This window comes from Tigriopus californicus, chromosome 7, assembly GCF_007210705.1.
Source record: "Tigriopus californicus strain San Diego chromosome 7, Tcal_SD_v2.1, whole genome shotgun sequence".
Lineage (NCBI taxonomy): Eukaryota > Metazoa > Arthropoda > Copepoda > Harpacticoida > Harpacticidae > Tigriopus > Tigriopus californicus.
The window spans coordinates 7112742-7133869 of NC_081446.1; the positions used below are offsets into that span (position 1 = coordinate 7112742).

The 21128-nt window shown below is 43.2% G+C and overlaps 3 protein-coding genes across 3 annotated transcripts; all 3 read left to right on the forward strand.

The window, feature by feature from the left end:
- Positions 1-719: 719 nt before the first annotated feature.
- LOC131883338 (acyl-CoA:lysophosphatidylglycerol acyltransferase 1-like) lies at positions 720-2841 on the forward strand. Its single transcript, XM_059230790.1, has 4 exons — positions 720-1345; positions 1430-1862; positions 1940-2368; positions 2434-2841. The coding sequence occupies exons 1-4, from the start codon at positions 1212-1214 to the stop codon at positions 2677-2679; spliced, it is 1242 nt and encodes a 413-aa protein (XP_059086773.1). The 5' UTR covers positions 720-1211; the 3' UTR covers positions 2680-2841.
- An 809-nt stretch (positions 2842-3650) lies between these two features.
- On the forward strand, positions 3651-6213 carry LOC131883337 (chitooligosaccharidolytic beta-N-acetylglucosaminidase-like). Its single transcript, XM_059230789.1, has one exon. The coding sequence runs from the start codon at positions 3893-3895 to the stop codon at positions 5762-5764; it is 1872 nt and encodes a 623-aa protein (XP_059086772.1). The 5' UTR covers positions 3651-3892; the 3' UTR covers positions 5765-6213.
- Positions 6214-18484: 12271 nt separating this feature from the next.
- Positions 18485-19624, forward strand: LOC131883607 (cuticle protein 8-like). Its single transcript, XM_059231115.1, has 2 exons — positions 18485-18985; positions 19103-19624. Exons 1-2 carry the CDS (start codon positions 18881-18883, stop codon positions 19466-19468), a joined length of 471 nt encoding a protein of 156 aa, XP_059087098.1. The 5' UTR covers positions 18485-18880; the 3' UTR covers positions 19469-19624.
- The last annotated feature ends 1504 nt before the right edge of the window (positions 19625-21128 follow it).

Here is a 21128-nt window from a genome sequence, read left to right on the forward strand (position 1 = left end):
CCATATCATATTAGGATGATGTACGCGATTGTGGACGGAACAGAGGTGAATAAAAAGGTCTCCAACAAAAAACAACAAGTTAAGAAGGAGGCAGAAGACAATCCAAATGACCAAACAACTAAAGATGTTCTAAATGTGACTAGAAGGAAAAAAGTCAAAGAAGTGTCGAAAAAGAATGAAAAAAAGAGTTGAAGCAGGGGAAAAATGGCTAGAAAAGTGGGGAAATTGGAAATTTGGCACAAAAAATGTTTTCGCCCAAAAGGCCGAAAATGTCAACGTTTTTTTTTCGAGGTCTAGTTGTTATCTATGTTTTTAACCAGTTTGTTGCGTGAATGGCGATTTAAGAATGCAGGCCAGATTAGATTTTGTTTCGATCTCTATTTTGGCCTCAGCGGTAGCCAATTGGCAAAGCTGGCTTCAACGACACTCGGACTTTCCCTTCAGATGGCATGGAGATCCTGACGATCCTGACGATCCTGACCGTTGATCTGATATGGGCCGTCTGGCTGTCAGGCTGTCAGGCCGGGCCCGGCGTGCCCGCCGGGCAAATATGCGCACAACAAGAAAGTAGGATCGGTAGGATCTCATGTGCAGGGCTACGCGCAGACCGCAACCCATCCGGTCAGGCAGATAGAGGTGGCCTCTAGCTGACGGGTGGCTAGGTTGATGGGCAGCTGGGTGGCTGGATGCGTGCCCTGCTGCCGACAAACTGATTTCAACTGATTTGTTCGCCTCACAACAACCAAGATCCAATGAATTCATCACTCATCAGATCCGTCATATTTTGCTCATGATAGGATTGGCCCCACCCAAACGCTTCCAGGCACGCCCAACGCGGGGATTGACCCTTTTCTGGGTGGTGACAGTGGCCTGAGCTGGAATCAGGTCCCATTTACGGGGAACCCGTCCCGCCGGGTTCGTCCCGCACTCATTCGCCGTTCCACCATTGCTGAACGCTGCTGAACGCACTTCCAAGACGCCTCGAATTGTTGTTGTTGTTGTTGTTGTTGTTGCTTCGAATGGTATTGTCAGGATTGTTTTCCCCACTCTCGTCCCTGTTGTTGCACTTGTGTTTCAATAATTACCGTTGGTGATCTTGTTGCTACTGGCTGCAGTTCATCAAGACCCCCCGACCCCCGACAGCCCACATCTCCCTTGGGTTGATACACACAGAATTCCATAAGCATAAGGTGCTGCTCAGATTCCAGAGGATGCTGCCGTCGGATGGCCCCTGTGCTCTCACCCGCCAATGCCGTGCCCGGACAGAAGGACCCGAATCGCCGGCTCCGTTGGCCGGGGAGAGCGAGGCCATCATGCAACCTAGGGCGGATCGAGGCTGGTATTGGTGAGTTCCTGGGTGGATGGACAGGCTATCCTGGTCATAGTGGCTTTTGATCGTCCAACTGGTGTTGTGTTGTTTCGTTTTCAGGTGGTTGTGGTGGTTGTCGCGTTATCCTTTGTGCCTCCTACGTTTCGCGTGGGTCCTCATCAATAACATGTATTGCATTCCGGTCCACTTCTTCTACCTCGGCCTGGCCAGTCCGCTTCTCTTGATACGACCGGCTCTGTACTGGCGAATGGAGCGAATCTTTTACGAATGGTTGTTGTGCATGGTGTCATGTTGGACCGGGTCGGCGGGTTATCGGGTGCTAGAATCCGGCGATCGCCTCGACGATTTGGGCGATCAGGCTTTCGTGTTCATGCCCAATCATCAATCTACCGCCGACGTGCCCCTCTGCATGACGTTGTTTGCCGCACGGCCCAAATTTTGTCAGCACGTCATGTGGATCATGGATAAGGTGTTCAAATTCACCAACTTTGGTTGGGTGGCTTGGATGCATTGCGATTTTTTCATTTTAGCGGTAAGCCTACAACCGAATGATGTTCGTGTATTAACATTAATCGGAAGGGAACTCATGGCCAATGCTCTCTTTTTTAGGGCAAGGCTCACCGCGATCGATCTTTGGTTGAACTCAAATCCCACTTGACCGAGGCCTTTGTTCAGCAAGATCGACGTTACCTAGTCTTATTCCCGGAGGGCGGTTTCCTTCGTAAACGGAAACAAGTCAGTCAAGCGTTCGCCAAAAAGAACGATCTCCCTCATCTCAACCATTGCACTCTGCCTCGAACGGGGGCGCTTGAAGTGGTGCTGGATGTGTTGGGGCCTAATAGTAGCCAGAAATCAGCTAATAATGGCGTCAACCTGGTCCCGCGTGATGGCGAGCCACCTTGTCGATGCCTTACCAAATTAGTGGACGTGACAATAGCATACCCAGATGGCATGCCGTTGGATTTGCTGAATATTGCCTTTGGCAATCGACCCGCCTGTACGACTCATGTTCACTACCGAGTGTTTGACGTGCACGACGTGAGTTGAAGGCTGACCAAGGAGTGAAGGGCTGAGAAGACTAAAAAGTTCGATTTCTTTTTCAGATACCGTTGGATCCGGATGGTCGGAAGACATGGATGTATCAAGTTTATGCCGATAAGGAACGGCTTTTATCTACTTTTTACCAAACGGGTGTTTTCCCGTATGATCTAGTCAATCCCCAAGGGCAGCCACCAAAGGAACTGGTCCATGACGGACGAAGGTTTCTTTTCTTACACACTTTCTATATTACGAGCACTTATTTCATGCTCATTTGGGTACTTATACCCTTATATTACATGTGCATCTAATTGGATGGCCGTTTCCCATGCATCATATTGTCAAGTACCATGCAGATAAGTACATAATTTAATTTCTTGTACGCTTCTAGTCCGTTCAAATATATTGTCATGATTCCAGTAAAGAGAAATTCAAAACCAAAGTGAAAAAAATGACTTGTGACAAAAAACAAATACACAATTGCTTTTCACAGCATACTTGAAATTGAGTCTCTCATGAGAGTCTCAATTGTTCAGGCAGGCTCTATACAGTGGGACAAAGTAAAGTGAACGCACCTCTTGTTGGTGCAACCAATTCAGGTTCTCTTATTGAGTTGCATCGAAAAAGAGTGAGTTGGTTTCTTTTCTTCTGGAAATTGGAGCAACTGAACCATTAGACAGAAGAGTTAGATTCAAAAAGGTACTAAAATTGTTCTTACGAATGTGTTATTAAATTCACTATCACTTGATGTGAATCATAAAGATTCTACCTTTCTGAAAATGGGATTAATTCCTGAATTTGTCGATATTGGGTGTCCCGGTAAGATTGGCTTGAGAGATCAAGCCCCCTCTTTCACTATCACGCTCTCTCGTACGGTCACTCATAGGGTCACTCGATCTTCCGTATTTCTTATAAAGGTGCCTTCGACTTGATACATAGTAAGACTGCTGCCATCGTCTTCCGGGCGGGACTAGAGTAGGCAGGCGTGTTCGGGCGCTCCCATGTGACCTGCCGGAACTTAAATCAAGTTCAAACCCTGCAGAACCGAGCAGGGCTTCCAATGGAACAAGTCAATTCTGACCCTTGACAACAAAGACCCTAAGGTCCAAGCTACGGAATAGCCTCCACTGTACTGAAAAATACCATATGAAAGTTACGTATGTGACTTCCCTAACTATAATTTTATGACAACCTCAACATTATGATTATCCTCTTCCCAAAAAGTCTATTAATTTAGGTTTATGAAATTCAAGTTTCAACTTTAAATACACCAATGTAGACTTACATATGAAACATAGCTCGCACAATTCTTACCGGAGCAATCTTGGCTTGCGATTGGACACGCGTTCTTTCAGATGCCTGTCTCCTTGCGAAGCGAAGAGAGATTAGTTGTAAATGAATATCTTATCAATTCCTTGCTTGAAGTCAGCAATATTGTATTTTGCGTCAGAGATATTTGCCCCGAAACAAGCCCCCAAGCCAGATAAAGTAATAGCCTCAAATTGAGACGTGCCTCAAATCACTATGGTGTTGAAAACTTGCGACACGTTAACTTTAGTTGGTTTTCTATTCATCCTTCAAGTCATTCACGGTGAATCACCCTACTCATGGGAATGCGACTCGATCAAAAGAACCTGTTCCAAGGTTTTGACGTCTCAAACCACCGCTCCTTTAGATTTTATGGAGTGTAAAATGACATGCTCGGATGTCGGAACACTGTGGCCCCTTCCTACCAACTTGGAATATCTATCCAAAGCTCTTGTCACCTTCGATCAAGTGGAAGACATTAGCATCGCTACTTGTGATTGTGACGCAATTACAGAAGGATTAGTGAACACATTTTTCAATGATGTGTTCCTTGGTTATTTGAAGGCCATGAGAGCCACTGATCCTGATATTCCCACAGGCCCTTTCACACAAGATACGTTCCAAGTCGAAATCACAATTTTGGTGGAAAACCCACAAGAATCTCTGACCCTTCGCACGGACGAATCCTATTCTTTGTCCATTATTTCTGACGATTTGAATTCAAAGAAGCTCTCGGTCGGCATCCGCGCTTCGACCTATTTCGGTGCTCGTCATGCTATGGAAACCCTGTCGCAATTGATCTCATGGAATAACCAGAAGAACACCTTTCAGATTCATGACCAAGTCTTGATTACCGACGCACCTTACTTTCCTCACAGAGGCATCTCCGTGGATACAGCTCGACAATTTATCCCTATCCAATACTTGAAGAAAGTCATAGACGGGATGAGTTTCAATAAGCTGAACACCTTTCATTGGCACTTGAGTGACTCACAAAGCTTTCCCGTCGAGTTGCCATCGTTTCCCCAGTTGGCTCAGTACGGTGCCTATTATGAGAACGAGGTCTACTCTGCGGAAGACATTCTCGATTTGGTTGAATATGCTATGCTGAGAGGAATCAGACTCGTTCCCGAGTTAGATGGACCAAGACATGCTGCTAATGGGTGGCAATTTGGAGAAATAGAGGGTTTGGGTACGTTGGCTTTTTGTATAAATGACGATGAACTCCGATGTCGGGGAGGGGTGTGTGGATTGCTCAATCCAATTAATCCAAATCTATACATAGTATTAGAAGGCATTTTCAGAGACTTAAGACATCTCATCCCTTCGGATCAGTTCCATTTAGGGGCCGACGAAGTCGTGTTCCATTGTTGGAACAAAAGCATGGAAATTCAAAACTGGATGTTCGATCAAGGAATGAGTGGAACCAAAGACGATTTCTACGCCCTCTGGCACTTATATCAGACAAACACTCTCGAAACCTTAATCAGGGCTAATGATGGTCAGAGAATTAAGGCTACAGTGTGGACTAGTTCCTTGACACAACGAGACAACTTTGACCAAGTCCTACCTGTTGAAGACTACATCATTCAGATTTGGACAAACCATGACGAGCCGACCCTACCGAACCTCATAGGCCAGGGCTACGAGGTGATTTTGAGCCATGAAGACGTTTACTATTTGGGATGTGGCCAAGGAAGTTGGGGAGATAAAGCGCCAGCTCATTGTGACCCTTTCAAACAATGGCGAGACATATATGATTTTGACCCGTTGGATAACTATTTGGCCTTTGAAGGTAGCGAAATCGACCGATCGGATCAGATATTAGGGGCAGAGTTGGGCATGTGGATGGAGCAAACCTATGGACCTACGTTAGAAGCCCAAATCTTCCCACGATCGGCAGCCTTTGCAGAACGTATGTGGACCAAACCGAACTTGAACTGGACGCAGGCCGAGATCCGTTTCATTCATCAGCGTCAAAGAATTGTGGAGCGTGGGGTCATTGCCGAATCCGTTCAAATGTACTGGTGCCATCAAAACGAAGGCCGTTGTCGCGTATTCGGAGATCCCAGCGTCCCAGAACCTTAAATTTCATCAGACTTGAAACGCTCAATTGAAGTTCTTGCCTTTTGTTCCTGTCGAAGAGTTATAACTAAAGTATTGTTACTATCAAAGCAAATGGGAAGTTATGTTAGAAATTAGAATACCTGAGCGAACAATTCAATTATTCCCAAAATACCATCGAGCAACTGTGGTCAGGGCTATCAGGTAGTCTAACATAAAACCGATTTCGGTGTAGCCAACCTGAGCAGATTTTTTTTAAAGCCAAGGAGTGAATCGTAAATCGAGAAAAGATCCAACTTTTGTAGCATAGTACGATCTTTTCTCGAACTAAGATTCGGTCCTTGGCTTTAAAAAATAGGCTCAGTATTCACACTCGCTCTTGAATCCAATGAGATATCCCCACGTGGTTTCGTGAGCACTTATTTTGAATTGCTGCTGGGTAGAAAATTCATTTATTCAATAGTAGATGCCTTCACATTCTTCCAAATCGGGGCCAAAATTCAGCTTTAAACGTTTTTTCACACGGGCACAACAATTAGATCAAGCGAGATATACTCAAGACTACTTTTGAGATTCTTGGTGACCATCTTCAAATCTCCGAACATGGAATCTCACAGGTAGAAGGCCAATTTAACGACCTTAGGAATTTTCCCTCTTCCACATACATTGTCCTACCAACATACGAGTACTTTCAAAAGTTTTTCGAAAGCGAAATGCTTAATTTCATTTGGTGAAAAATTCACGTCTGTTTTAATCTTCACCAAATCTCATTGAATTGCAATTAAAAAAGTGCCAGTGAACGAGCCGTTATCACCATCGCTTTGCACAGTGAACAGTCACATGAAACAATTCGTTGTCAATTTGACCGGCCCTGAGCAGCATTATTGGTGAAGGAAGTTTTTGACCCTCAATACAAGAAGTCTTTTCTTCATGCTGTCCTTGATATCAGTGCGGGCAACACACCCAATAAATCCTGGTATTGTTGCATGCAAAATTTGAACAGGTATGTGATGTTGTGGTCTAACCAAATTCTAATGTGAGTGAGATTTCAGAAAAAGTGAATGAAATTGAGGCTGAATAATGCGGATAAAAGTGACATAAGAAATCATCTAACTTGATACATGGTTAATTATAATGCTTAGATTATTCTGAATTAATACATTACAAATATTAGAATTCTATTTCAGATAAACGATATCTCAAACGGCAAATTTAATGTTTCACTAATAATCAACGAACCAAAGTGATTGGCATAAATCTAGTTCCTTCTTAAATCTTTGTCAAAATCAGGATTTGATTGACCCTCAGTACGACCAATGAACATATTTCGTGCAACGTATGGGGGCTATTGGCCTTCCAAGCTTGAGGTTGCAGTTTTGACATTTTGGGATTGCATGGTATAGCTCAGAGACAGTATTCAGTACTTCTTGCTTGATCTAACTAGAGACCCTGGATCATAATTCATATAGGGCATATCAAGTGAATGAAACTCCAGGAAAAATATGGTCCGGCACCCTGATTTTGGGGAGGGAGAACTAAGACAAACATCACAGTCAACTCGCACCATCTGCCCATCAAATTTTCAATAATCCAGTGATTTTGAGTGAGCAAAAACTTGTCCAAGTCTGACTTAAATCCTGCTACTGGATCAACGTCTACATATTCCCTACGAATATTTGAGGGCAGCAAATTGATCAATGAAGGAGCCCGAGAAAGAAGAGAGTTGGACTTAATTGTTTTAACTAGCCTGGATTCTCGAGGGCTTGTTTGGAAATGCATCATTTAGGTTTTACTATGGGGGAGTTCACTGTAGGGGATTCACCGTGGGGGAGTTCACTGTGGGGAAGTTCACTGTGGGCGAGTTCACTGTGAGGGAGTTCACTGCGGGGGAGTTCACTGTGGAGAAGTTCACTGCGGAGGAGTTCATTGTGGAGGAGTTCAACCTGCCACATAAGATCCGGGACCGAGCTAAAAGGATGGACAGGGCGGGTTGTGGCGGCGTTCAGGCGTCTATAGTCCATGATCTCCCTGATCATCACCTTGGAACCCAAGAGTTCAGACACCAGATTCAAAGCTACATCCGTATAATGGAGTGGGACTTGATGGGCGGTAGTGACATGGAGAGAAGGACAACAGTTGAAATCAACTTTATTGTTTTCAATCCCCATCAGTTGAATATTGAGAGGTTCGCCCTTCTTCAGCTTGCCCTCTGCATCTCCAAGTGTTGTTCCGAGGACGCAAAGGGGTGCCTCTGCGTGTATCATCATAGCCAGCACCGGGTCTGCCTTCAATTGCTTGATGGCAGCGGACACTGACTTTTCCAGCTTGGCAGATAGCTTGCTCGGGTCCGGGACAATAAGTTCTGCCACCCCCTCTTCCATTTGATAAAGGGTTTCCTCCTTTGGGACATCGGGATCCTGCCCGCCCTGGGCAGCTTGATACCCATTGTCCATAGAGTATGTATACGCTACATGGAACTTGTCGGGCTTGGTTGGTGTTGGCTTGGCCTCCCCGAGCATGGCGGGGAAAACCTTTTGTAACACGCCCAGCGCTTTGAGATCCTCACATCTGATAAGGGCTGGACCTAAGAAGTTGGAGAAGAGCAGTGTCAAGGTCAGCCCTTGGGCCACTGACGCTGTCACGGGAACTTGCCCAGGTTGGGGAGGGTGTAGCCGTTTGCGGGGACGAGATGGGTGGAGGAAGGGGTTTAGCACGGCCCCGGCTGGCATGTTTTTCCAGGGGATGACAGACCTCATGGCGCCCAAGTCTGAGATGGCCACCATCTTGAAGGATTTGCCTGAGACACCCATGCAGTAGAGGGAGATCTTTTTTAGTGGGACGTTTTTTATGGTGTTGATGTTGGACACAGAAGGGCTGCGGCTCTTGGCGTTCCCGCGGGAAAAAAGTTGACCATGTAGTTGGTAAAGCTTCTGCCATTTTTCTTGTGGCAGAGGAGCTCCCATCACCGGTTAAAGAGGGGATACCAGGTCAGGAAATGGTTCTCCAGCTGGGCCATGGCCTCGTCAATGGTGTTGATATCCATGAGGATGTTCCTGAGGTCGTTAGCCAGGCACTCCCTCATGACGCTCACCTGGTTGGCGTCCGTAGTTGCTTCGAAATTGGACACCCTTCCATACTCCCAGAACCATTCCATCCAGCATTGCATCTCCAACAGTGAGTTGGATGAAGACAGTGTGAATGGCTTGAGAGCCCCCACCAGCTTAAACTTCAGACCCTGGGTTGATGGGGCGTCTTGTGATAGATTCACGGTCAGCTGGTGAACCATGAGGGCGACGCCAATGCGCTTGATGGCATCCAATGGCATGAACATTCCATGTGGCTATAGAAATAGGTGTAAGCAATAAGCAGAGAAGCAGATAGTGACATGAACAGATTAGCTAATAGCTTGTATATTCATGCCATTATCATCTTTAATTTAGTTTGATGTGATAGAGTCCGCCAGGATAATCCCATTTTCCCACATGGGGGAGTATGCCTATATGTTAGGAATGATCTACAAATTAGTCATGTAAATTTGTCGAATGGAGAAGTAGGGTTAGTTTGTCATCTTCAAGGTCTTGATCAGTCTATTGTAACAATGTATAGACCCCCTTCTGGTTCAGTAGGCATTTTTATGTCTGTTCTCCAATTCATTGTAAATGAGTTGGATCAGGCAGTTTGCTCAGTTTTCTTCATAGGGGACTTTAATTTTCCGACTAGCGTTGTAGAGTGGGAGGCCAGTCCAGATGTGTACATTCCCATTTCGACATTGACATCTCAATCATTTTTGGAAGAATTTGCGATCTTGCTCAATTTCTCCCAATATGCAGGTGTAGCCACCAGAGCAAATAGCACTCTGGAACTGGTCTTTTCCAATGACCCTGATTTGATTCAGTATGTCCATGTGACCCCTAGTAATCTGTCAGATCATCATGTTCTCGAGATAGGGTCGACCATAACTCAAAAGGCTCTAGAGTAAGCCCAGTCAAAAAGGTCGGTGTGGCTAAGTTCAAAGTCAAGTTCAGAGATGAACATTGGCGGTTGATTATAGAAAGGTTAAGGGAGCTTGACCTTATTTCAATTCTGAACAGGAATCATCCTTAGATGCAGCCTTAGACAAAATGATTCTAGGTTTTTATGAAGGTTCTACCTCTTTCCACAATCACTGAATGTGTTCCGCTAGGCAGGCGCAGTATAAAATTCCAAAGTACAGAAAGCAATTCTTCAAAAGGAGTTGCAAACTAGCAAAGAGGCTCCTTAATCACTGCGTCATATAAGACCAGTCAAAGTTTTCTGGGAATTGCTTGCCTTGCCATGAATTTTTTTAAAGACAACATTGAATATTTCATCAAGGCTTGATTTATTTGCTAATTGGTCAATTGTTTCCAAAACATGTAAGCAAGAAATTACCTTAAAATAATGTGTGCGTTGATTCTGTACATTGGGAAAATAGTCCAAAAAGTCATGATTATCAATATCAGGGGATAGTTCATCATTAATAGATTTGCCTAAAGAAATAAAATATGTGTTGAACAAAGTTGCAATTTCATTTTTGTCAATAATTTTTGTAAAACCCACCGAAATTGATAACAGTTCCTCTCTTTTGGATTTTGAATGTATGACACTCAACCCAACGGACAACTTGACCCAAAGGACAACACAACCCAATGGACAACTCGACCCAGTACAATACCTAAACACAACATTTTGACCAAACAGAAAATGATTATGGAACAAAACTAAAGCATGATGCATCAATATTTGATTTGCATGCAAAGATGTTAGCATAAGTAAGGCATTAAATAAATGATCAAGTTGAATTAAAACATTATCAAACTTAATTTTTACACCATGATTGATTTAAACGTAACTTGCTTTTAAAGATCAAATGATGAAATGTCCAAACCCTTTCAAATTTTGACATGTTTTCCATCACAGTTTCAATTTTGCTCCATAAGTGTGAACTATTTGTAAGCCAACATATTGGGCTTAATTTCTGTACTGGGTTGAGTTGTCTGGTGGGTCGAGTTGCCCTGGGTTGAGTTGCCCTGGGTTGAGTTGCCCTGGGTTGATTTGTCCGCTGGGTTGATTTGTCCTGGAACCATTTCTGTCGTCTCTTTCTGCTTGTCCATTTCTAACGGTTTTTCTCTTCTTGAAGAAGGAAGGTTTTAGAATATTTCTCCATATTCTCTTCATTTACAAAAATGTGTCTGGTTTGGATTTGGGACCCATGTATACTCATTGTTATTTTAACAGAATCAGGGATGAATTAGGAGGTTTAGTGATTTCCATTCTTTTCTTTCCGCCGGCAGTAAAAAAGCAAAATGGGCCTTTTGGCCAAGTTGCGGCTGCTTGGACAAGTTTGGGCTGAAACGAGTTTACTACATTTCTTAGCAATACTATGGTCTCTATCATGATTAAGAATCAATACAGAGACAGACACCAAGACATCAATTCCATTCAAAATATTCTTACTTGATTACTTGGCAAATTCCTGTGTTTCACGTACCATCATCTCGTTAAATCAACGGAGCTTTTTGCTGGGTTGAGCGGAGCTTTGCCTAGAGGGCTTGCCAAAGAAAAGTCACGCCAACCAAGCCACTTGAGGCTTTGCTTGGAACACATTTTGGTAGTTGGGCAGCAGGGTGTCGGGCTGATTGACTTCTCTTGCGTTACTCAGTTCCAACCAAAGCAGACAAACAAGCCATCAACTCACTGGCTCCCTGAATTCGGAACTTGATTTTGAGAATCACGTAGCTACGTGTGTTCAAAGCCGATCCCCATCGCACACACCAGGTAGCCGAGAGGGGGCCAAAGAAATCTCGTGAGTGTCGTTTCTCTGACTAGCCCTCTAGCTTTGCCCACTGAGACAGTACGAGATGAGGAGAATCAGTTCCGTTGATTTAATGGCTTGATACTTGAAATGCAGAGAAAAGACAGAAAAATGCGAGTAAGCAATTGAAAATATTTTGAATGAAATGTTTGCCTTGGTGTCTCTGTATTGATTATAAATCATGACAACCCTGAAAGAGACCATAGTATTGCTAATAAATGTAATAAACTCGTTTCGGCCCAAACTCCGAACAGCCGCAACCAGGCCAAATAGCCCATGTCGCTTTTCTTACTGCCGACGGTAAGAAAAGAACGGAAATCACTAAACCGCGAAACTCAGTCCTCGTTGATGGTAAAAATTCAACTGGAATGGTGCACTGACGTCACTGTCGTACTCTTTTACATACGGGGCACTAATTTGAACAACGTATGGAAATGCAAATTCTGATCACAGAGGAAGCAGAATCCAGAAAGACAGCAAGTCTGAGCAACTGAGCAAGTCAGGCAGACCAAGTTTTAGAGCAAATGGGTGACAAATGAATGAGCATGTGTATGCCTTCTGTTTGTAGAGGCGCTGCCTTCAATCAGTTGGAGTCGCCCTGTTTCGTGCTTACCCACTCAGCTGCTGTAGAAAACCACCTTAGACGTTTTTGGACGTTTTTAGTACCGATGGGATCAAATAAATAATCACGGGAAGTTGCAACTAGTGCTACCAATTTACATTTTCAGTAGCATGTGGCATCACAAGCGGAATATTGGAAACCCGATAGTTAGTCCCAACATAACCCTGATTTTTCTTCGATCAAACCTAAGACTATATATCAAACCTAATCTTTTATGTAACGTTGGAAACGGCTAGTGCTTTGACTTTCCTAGCTTTCTAGCAAGCCTGATTATGAAAGTTTATTTGATCCCATCATATCACTAGTTTCTAGACACACAGATTGTGTCCCGATACGATCTCTGCACAAGTCGATTATTGGGCCACATTTTGAATGTGCTTTGTCTTTTTGGAGTCCAAAAAGGCAACATCGAATAGGTCCAAGCATGTTTTACAAGAACATCGCAGGAAGGAATAAGAGGGCCTCGTTTTGGGTATATCCTCATATTGGGAGAGTATGAAAAGATTGGTACTTGATTTTATACGTTTTCAAAAGTGTTCATGAGCTTTGTCCCAATCCACGTTATAAAGCCATTCGTAGCGACCATAGAGGCTTAACGTGCGTTTTAGAGCACCTCCAAGCTCTCAAAAATCCCTGTTTGTTCGAATACTGAAATATTTCTCTCTTCTTTTTCGAACTCATTCAATGTTCAATTCGTTTCCCTCAATTGGGGGTAATTGACGCAGATCTGGTTGCCAGGTTATTTTGAAAACAGAATTCTTCAACTGACAAATTGATTCTCATAATATAAGTTTAAGTAGAAAGAAATTGGAGAAAAAACAAGTTATTGTAGTATATGAAGAGACCTTGATAAAGGCTTTGAGAGCAGGTTGTTTCTAAAATCGCAGGAATTGTTATCTCTTCAATAGTGGGGGTATTCTTCCCCCACTCATTGCGTGAAGTTTATAAAAGAGAGGCTTGAAGAAAGTCTTTATGGTCAAGACACCTTGAACTACAGGAAAGTCTCCTACCATGCTCCAGCTTGCTTATTCACCAACTTTTGGGATAGATTGAAAGCTTCTAGCTCAGATAGCGTGAAAAGGTGACTCACATCTGCAAATGTTAAAGTATGAAGCTAACCAAGACAGTCAATAACCGATGCTTTTGGCAATTAAGACACAACACACATAAAGCACATGAAGCAATGATGGTTCAGCATAAGGCATCATCCAAACACATTTTGGTATGGCAACTTGGCCATTTGCCACCGTATTTGCTTTGCAAACTTTGTTTAAAGTAAATGTAATTCTTTGTTTAGCACATCTGAAAATGTGATCTGCTTGATCACAAAAAGGAAAAGTGCGAGTCAGGGGCAACGAAAAATTTACAGTACCTGAGTAATTTCGTACAAAAGTTCTCCTATCAATTTCCTTGTTCAAAAACCAGAGTGCATGATGAAATGGCCAACGTGTTTAAGATGCTGACCGATCAACTTTTTGAGATCCGAACTTAAATAAACTGCATACCAAGAACGCCGCCGCTATGAGGAATGCTCTTTGATGGTAATCGTTTTGAATAAAAAACTAAATTCTTTGGTACACTTTTCATTAAAAAAAATGTCATTTACTGACCCTCGAGCCAAATTTCTATGTGTCCCAGCTCAAGCTAATCCAAGCCGCCTAAGAGTGTCCGACCGGCCCTGTGACACCATTTCATCTCCCCGCGGCAAGAAAAAAAAGAAATCACCTAACCTTTAAAGATCATTCCTCTTGAATACAGTTTTCTTTTACTAGAACCGGCTTTCCAGGTACGATTTTCCCTCGAAACCACTCGAAGCCAAATTTGATGTTAGAGAATGCCTATTTTCTTCACGAGTGGCTGGAAACTTAGATTCCTGCCACTCGTGAACACAGCGGCATGAAATAAGATTTGATGCGGGATACATGCTAAAACATATATATTCAGACGTTAACGAGATTACGACAATGGCTGCTCTTCACATACTGGGTTAGAGTCTGGTTTTCCTCCGAGATCAGGGTGACTCCTGTTCGGGAATCGATATCGCAGGGTGACTGAGGGAGAGGTATCAGAGAGTGTTACAGATTTCTAATGGTGGCGTTTGGAATCCTTTTCGTGCCGCAGAGGGAACTTTATACCACTGAAAACCGGTCCTTGTAGAAGAAATGTTTTTCCTTCAAGAGAGACCGGAAACTTGCTTTCCAGCCACTCGTGAACATAGAGCAACGCAGTTACGTTTCTGACAGTTGCATTTGTTCCCTTTGCGTGCATGAGAGAAAACATTATATCTTTGAAAACCAGTCCTCATAAACGAAAAAAACTCTCGCTCACACTCGTTCTAATTCTCGAGTTGTCATAATGTGTCAATAAATCTATCAAGTTTTAATAAAGAAGTCACGAGAAGCGGCGGGCTATGTAATGCGACTGTCCTCATTTTGAAAACAATCTGTTTTAACAGTTATCACTATGTTTTGTTTCTAAGGCCACTCTTAAGCCTCGCCCAGTTAGTGAGGCCTCAGATTGTCCGCTTACGTTTTCCGACAAACTATGTAATAATTAAAGTTCTCAAAATTATGAATAAAAAAGGACCTCAATATGCAAATAAAGATGTGGAAAAAACAAGCCCAGGAAGCAAATAAGGATGCAAATAAACTTCAAGGATGCTTTATATTGTTATGGCATACTAAGATATTTTAAGCAATTTGTTAAGCTAGGCACATAGTTTCTAATAACATGCTCTGATTCCAGTGTATCAGTATCTGAACATAAATCTAAGACTTGACTTCCATAACAATCACAGGTGTTGAATGTGAACATGCTCATTCAACATTTTCCACTGTGTTGTACAATTGTCGTTGTCCTTAGGAAGATATGGCAGGCGGGACCTTCTGAATGGGGATCAAATTAATAATTACGGGAGGTTGCGTCGAGGGCTACCAATTTACATTTTCACTGGCCTGTGACAAAACTGGTGAAATCTCCGAAACCCGTTGGTCAGCCTCAAATAGTAACCCTGATTTTTCTTTCGTCAGACCACGGTTGCCTCTTCGCTCAAAGTTAAGTTTTTGCATTGCGATATAATGGGCGGGTGCTTTCACTATCTGCGTTTTCTGGCAACCTTGAATTTGAAATTTGATTTAATCCCATCACTAGCGGGACCCTGGATTGTCAAGTGCAGACATACGTCAAGGGTATCAATTTCTCATTAAAATAACAAAAATACAAATTTTCGGTCTAAACAAACTCAGCTAAAAGAAGCCTAAAATGCATAAAAATGTGAAAGCGCACCAAAGATTCAAATGATGAAAATAAAAGTTCAGGATGCAAAAAGATGCAATTAAGGGCCCAGGATGCAAATAAATGTTATTTGCGTGAGTTTAAGAACACTAGTCTTTCCATATCAGAGTGGCGTACCGCCTGTTGGTTTGGATGATGTGTCTTAAAGCTTCTGTGAAATAGGTCGGGGAGGAGAATCCAAACGGACTTGTCTCTGATTGTAAGAAACTATTTGTTACAATTATATTTAGTCTCCTCAAATGAAAATATGAACACTGCTCATCTTGAACTCATTATTTTGTATTCATAGTAAAATGCCATGAATGAAATAAGTAGATATTCTTTGAAGTGTCAGGTATTCACGCTCAATTGTTATTTGACTTTTTTATGGTCGAAATTCCATCAATGAGCAATGGAATGTCTTAATGAGAAAACGTAGCAAAGGTCTTGATTAAGTCAGTACTGACGTCATGTCCAAAGTATTTATGCTTGGCACCTCGTGCAAGTCATGGAAAATCGGGGCGTGATGCTTCAAATTTGAATGGGATTATGACCTAGAGGGGGTATCATATCAATGAGGTATCCTCCGCCGCCGCAGGTTCCAATCATTTTAAGGAAGGGAGGGGTACCTAATTGACGAAGCGCTGTTCTTGCCTTCTCCCAAGTGAATATAGACGCAAGTCAATCATCGTTCAACTCGCGGTACGAGGTGTTTCAAAAGCTAAAACCATTCCCATTTTTTAAAAAATCATCCGTTTCAACGGTAGAAAAGTTGATTTCATCTTTTACTATACAGTATGGTTCAGTTCATTTCCCCACAAGGGCTTTTCGTTAGAAAATACGTGCTTCTACGACCTTAGGGATTGCACAAATGCCAGAAGGTTTTTCTACGTCGTAGACTTCGCCACGGTGACGGCTGTCCGTGGTCATAAATCCTGGGTCCACTTACTATATTTTCCTAGGATTTTCTAGATTACATTGTCAGTCTCCAGAGAATAAAAAATGCACCCTGTACTTATGCGCATTGGCTTACATGACTATGAAGCCGTATAAGCCGTACACAGGTAGGCTAGGTACCTTAAGGGGAACAAACAATGGCTGGCAATGAAGTCATGATCCCAAGGACATCATGGAAATTTTGAATTTGGAGTCATGGGGGGCTGTTCTTAAAAAGAGGAGCTCTATATTTTTCAGTTGGGGAAGCAATCCGATTTAGCTCATTACTTTCTCCAAACGTGACTGAATGAAGGCAGCACGACTGTAAACCTAGCAAAACTAAAAGAGCATTCAGATCATCTAGAATGTCTTCTTGCCTTCAACTCTTGGGCTTCAGAGCTCCTTAGATTAGACGAAGTGGCGCCCATTCATTCATTTTCTACGACATGTCAATGTCAATTAGCCAAGAGAGAAGCAACGAGTGGCCAATTCCTGGCCAGAAATTTCCCAAATTACATCTACGGATGCGTTCAACCAATTACAATGTATAGAACATGCTTGTTACTCGACATATTACATGTCTGAGAACGTGGAGTCTCCAAATCTCCAAATAAGTATCACCAATGTTTGTAGTATCGAACAAACCCACGAATCGTAACAGTAGAAATCGGGAATCCTAAGATTTTCTTCTTGTCATTGGGTTGCTATCGGCTTCATTGTCGATCTTGTTATCCTTCACTCATCTCAGATTGTCGTTTTGGAGCCATAAATGTCCTATTCCTACCTTGTTAACACTGAGCACTGTGCAGTAATGACCCCCCCCNGATGTACGGTACAGCAGCCCCCCACACACACACACTACAACACTCAGGCCTCTGCGAAAAAGTAAAAAAAGTATCGGTCACGTTCTTCCGGCTCCTGTCTTCTAGGTACAGTTCAATGTTGTCTTTGAACGAATTTGATTTGAACACAATATCATGTTGCTGGTAGTCTCCTGCTACTCCCGAAACACTTGCTTCCGCGATATCTGGTCGTATTGAATCAGGAAGTTAGCTTGCTTCAGTCTTGGTGGTGAAATCATTGAATCACCCAGGGCAAACCCTCGCCCCGAGTTCCTCGTGACCGCAACAATTTAGTGTTGTTCTTGACGTCTCCCCTCCAAGTCAAATGTCCCGAGCAATGGTACTTGAGCATCGTTCAATCGATGATATCCTTCCTCGAGCGACCAGATCGATCGATCATTGTGGTACATCGTTTATAATGCAGAGCCAGATTTTGATTTCATGATAACAATGTCCATGTTGCCTATAACACTCAATCTTCAGTATTATCCTTTTTTTGAGCACATGTTGCGGTAGAAATTGTACAACCTGATATTGATGCTCCTACAATGATTATCATTCTACTTGTTTTCTACTGTCAATAACCAATTTCGCTCAACTTCTGCTCCCGTGTGCAACTAATGTTCGTTCAATGTACATAAATATCTGCTCGATTTTTTAATCTAATAAATCAACTTTTTGGGGTTTCTAGAGAAGTCTACCGCATCAGGAAGGGTAAAGGAAAATTGCCCTGTCCCATTTTTTGCATCAATGGTAGCAAAGATCAATGACATGATTGAGGTGTTCCCCAACAGCGACAAAATAGCCCCTTAAACGACTAGACAGTTTTGTCGACTTGGAATTTATTGTGAGCAAGTAATTTTAGCACTACATTTAGTGATAAGGATTAGCAGGCAATCGGATCCGAACCTCAGCTCAAGTACGATGTGTACGCATTCCATGATCAGTACGGCTTCCAGCGTTCATCTTACATCTTATCTGAAATTTAGCTCATCAAGGTTCAACAAGAGCATTCACACACTCGACAATGAAAATGAGACACGCTTCACAAATAGACTTTGAACGGACAACTACCGAATAGGGGCAAACTGTACCTACATTGCTCCGCGCTTATCATGCGTACGGCATCCCTTCCATTCTACTGTATGTAGGTACATCTTGCGTATTGTTCTTTACAACGGATCGCAACTCAGAACGTCCATAGGCTCAAGCCTTGGCACTTCCGAGGCGTAAGATGACCTCGCCCTTGTCATTCAGGGGGCGTGTGCATGTGTGTGTACGGGGGAGGGCATATCTGTTGCTCCTATTCCGAAACACAAGAGCGAGGGTGTTTCTGAAGAAAATCGACGGTTTGTATGATGGGGAATGCGGGGGATGGTTATTTCGACAGGAGAAAAAAAAGTCCAGAAGTGAGCGCGTTTCCTTCAAGTACCGACCAATGCGTACGTAGGTAGGCAACTCCGAATTTGACCCGGCCCACTTTGGATGAAATCTGAGGTTAAGCCTCTTGTGTCCAAGAAAGAATAACTTCGGGTTGGACGGTGTTGCTGGCTTTTTGGTGTTGTTCAAGAAGGCAAGAGAATCCCGATACCCTCCATGTACCGACCAATCTTTCTTAACATGTCAGTATAAATATGAACCAAGCAATCAGGAATGGCATCAGTATTATCCGATCTGACGAACAGTCAACTATTTCACCCGTCCCTCAGTTTCTCCTCTACTCACCCAACAACATGAAGGTAAGACCTTTTTAAAGGCTGCTGGCTGATAATACATAAATACATGGCTTCAAATCGTGTTCCAAAGATCCGACGCATCCGAGAAGTCCAAATTAATCCTCGTCCGCTCTTTCACAGGTCATCTTTGCCGTCCTTGCCTTGACTGTTGCCGCTTTGGCTGACAACCCTCCCCCATCCTACCAACAACCCTCCACCTACCAAGAGCCCAGCTACGGGCCTGCTCAATACAATTTCGACTGGAACGTGAAGGACGATTACTCGGGGAACAATTACGGTCAGCAAGAGGAACGTAATGGCGACAAGACCTCCGGATCCTACTATGTTAACCTTCCCGATGGTCGTCTCCAGAAGGTCACCTACACCGTCGACGGTTATGGTGGATATCAAGCTGAGGTTACCTATGAGGGTGAGGCCACTTACGCCGAGACCAAACCCTACCAGCCAGCTGCTCCTGCTCCCGCCCCTGGTTATCAATCCTATTAGAGACGAATTGGCTCCCACGAGTTCAAACATGCGCCGGACGCATCCGACCACTGTGAAGTGGACCAATCATGGTAAGCCTTCCAGGCTGATCCAATCCATCTTTCTATATGTAGCTCTGATTTAACCACTATGAATAAAGCTATTATTTATTTACCACTAGAGTGTAGCCTTCATATACTGATGTTCAGCAATGAGAGATGCGGTGATAGAACTGAAAGACAATATTGTTCAGCAGGTGGATGTTGTCATATTTTCTACCATTCGTAGTTTTCTTTGTAGCAAGAAAACCTAATAAAGCGCCTCAATAACTTGATTAAGACCAGAGGGTCGTTGCAACACATGTCTTCTTCATTGGAGGAAGTGAGTATATATTTTATCCACATCTAACTGCATAGAGTATGTATGTTGATTGGGGGAAAACACAAGGCAAGTTAAAACAGACTTAAGACATGTACGGGTACCTAAGATGGTGTACAAATTACGTCAGAGGGCTCAAGATATGCTCCTCTCAAATGCATAGACCACAGAATTGGCCATGCACTCTATCTGATTCAAGTATGATTCAAGAATGCTTCAAGTGCTTAGAGAAGTTGAAGAAGTTCGCACGGACGATAAAATCCTTCTTTCTGTCACAATAGAAACGGCTCTGAACGAAAGTGTTTGTCAAGGTTATTTTGCATTGTTGCTCTTCTTGTGTGGTTAAGCTTGTTGCTATTTTTGTTTTGGCACACGTTGATGTTGTCTCGCACATTTCCCCTATGGTTTCATGGAGCTCATGTTATCATTTCATCCACGTAGTTTGAAAGACATCAACAGTTGAACCAAAATTGAGGAAAAATCTGAGCAGTCATATTTTGCGCTCACGTTAACCAGAGGTACCACTGCTGATAAAAAATACTTGATAGAAACATGGTAAGAAAAATTGAGTCGTATCACATTTGTTCATGTCTTATTTACTCCTGCACTTAATTAATAGCTCCTCTTTGGACTTTGGTTCCTAATTGAAATCTTCATCCTGGTCGTTGAAGGCGATTCGAATAGCTCACAAGAAGGGCGTGGCCCCTTGTTTTCTGTTTCCAAACCCCAATTTAGGAATTTCGAGTCCTCCTTCCGCGGACGAGCGTCGCTCCAAAATCAATTAAACGCTTGGAAGTTTAACATTCAATTGGACCCAAATCGACACCTCCACAAACTCCACCGCTCTAAAAGTCCACGGTTTTTGCCGTCACAACCACAAATAGAATATCCCGGACAACTCCATCATTTCCTGGCATTTCCCCAAAAATGGCCTGCCAAAGAGGTCATCCATGTTCACACTTCACAAGAAACCCCATTTATTTCGCATGTGATGTCACACAGAACTAAGGAGACTGATCCATATCCTCATCCCGGCCATGACACCTCAACAAGTGCAAGTCATCTTGATCCCAAATTGTCCTCGCCTTGGGCCAAGAATGATCCACTAATCCCAAACGAGCCTAGTTCGTTTCGGCAAAATCCCCGAACGAGAGTGACCAGGAACCTCAGGTACTGGGACCACCATAACGAAGACCTTCGAGTGCCTTCTTTCCCATTTGAGCATGTACCAGATTACCCGACATCTCAGCTGACATCGACGAGACAAGCATTAAGGGGGGTTTCAAAACTGGCAAAACCACAG

What these genes read in the sequence shown, in the direction of transcription:
- LOC131883338 (XM_059230790.1), top strand. Translation starts at nt 1,212, where the DNA reads ATGCTGCCGTCGGATGGCCCCTGTGCTCTCACCCGCCAATGCCGTGCC. An exon ending in GCGATTTTTTCATTTTAGCG is followed by an intron (nt 1,863 to 1,939) that starts GTAAGCCTACAA and finishes TCTCTTTTTTAG; the next exon opens with GGCAAGGCTCACCGCGATCG. An exon ending in GAGTGTTTGACGTGCACGAC is followed by an intron (nt 2,369 to 2,433) that starts GTGAGTTGAAGG and finishes TTTCTTTTTCAG; the next exon opens with ATACCGTTGGATCCGGATGG.
- LOC131883337 (XM_059230789.1), top strand. Translation starts at nt 3,893, where the DNA reads ATGGTGTTGAAAACTTGCGACACGTTAACTTTAGTTGGTTTTCTATTC.
- LOC131883607 (XM_059231115.1), top strand. Translation starts at nt 18,881, where the DNA reads ATGAACCAAGCAATCAGGAATGGCATCAGTATTATCCGATCTGACGAA. An exon ending in ACTCACCCAACAACATGAAG is followed by an intron (nt 18,986 to 19,102) that starts GTAAGACCTTTT and finishes GCTCTTTCACAG; the next exon opens with GTCATCTTTGCCGTCCTTGC.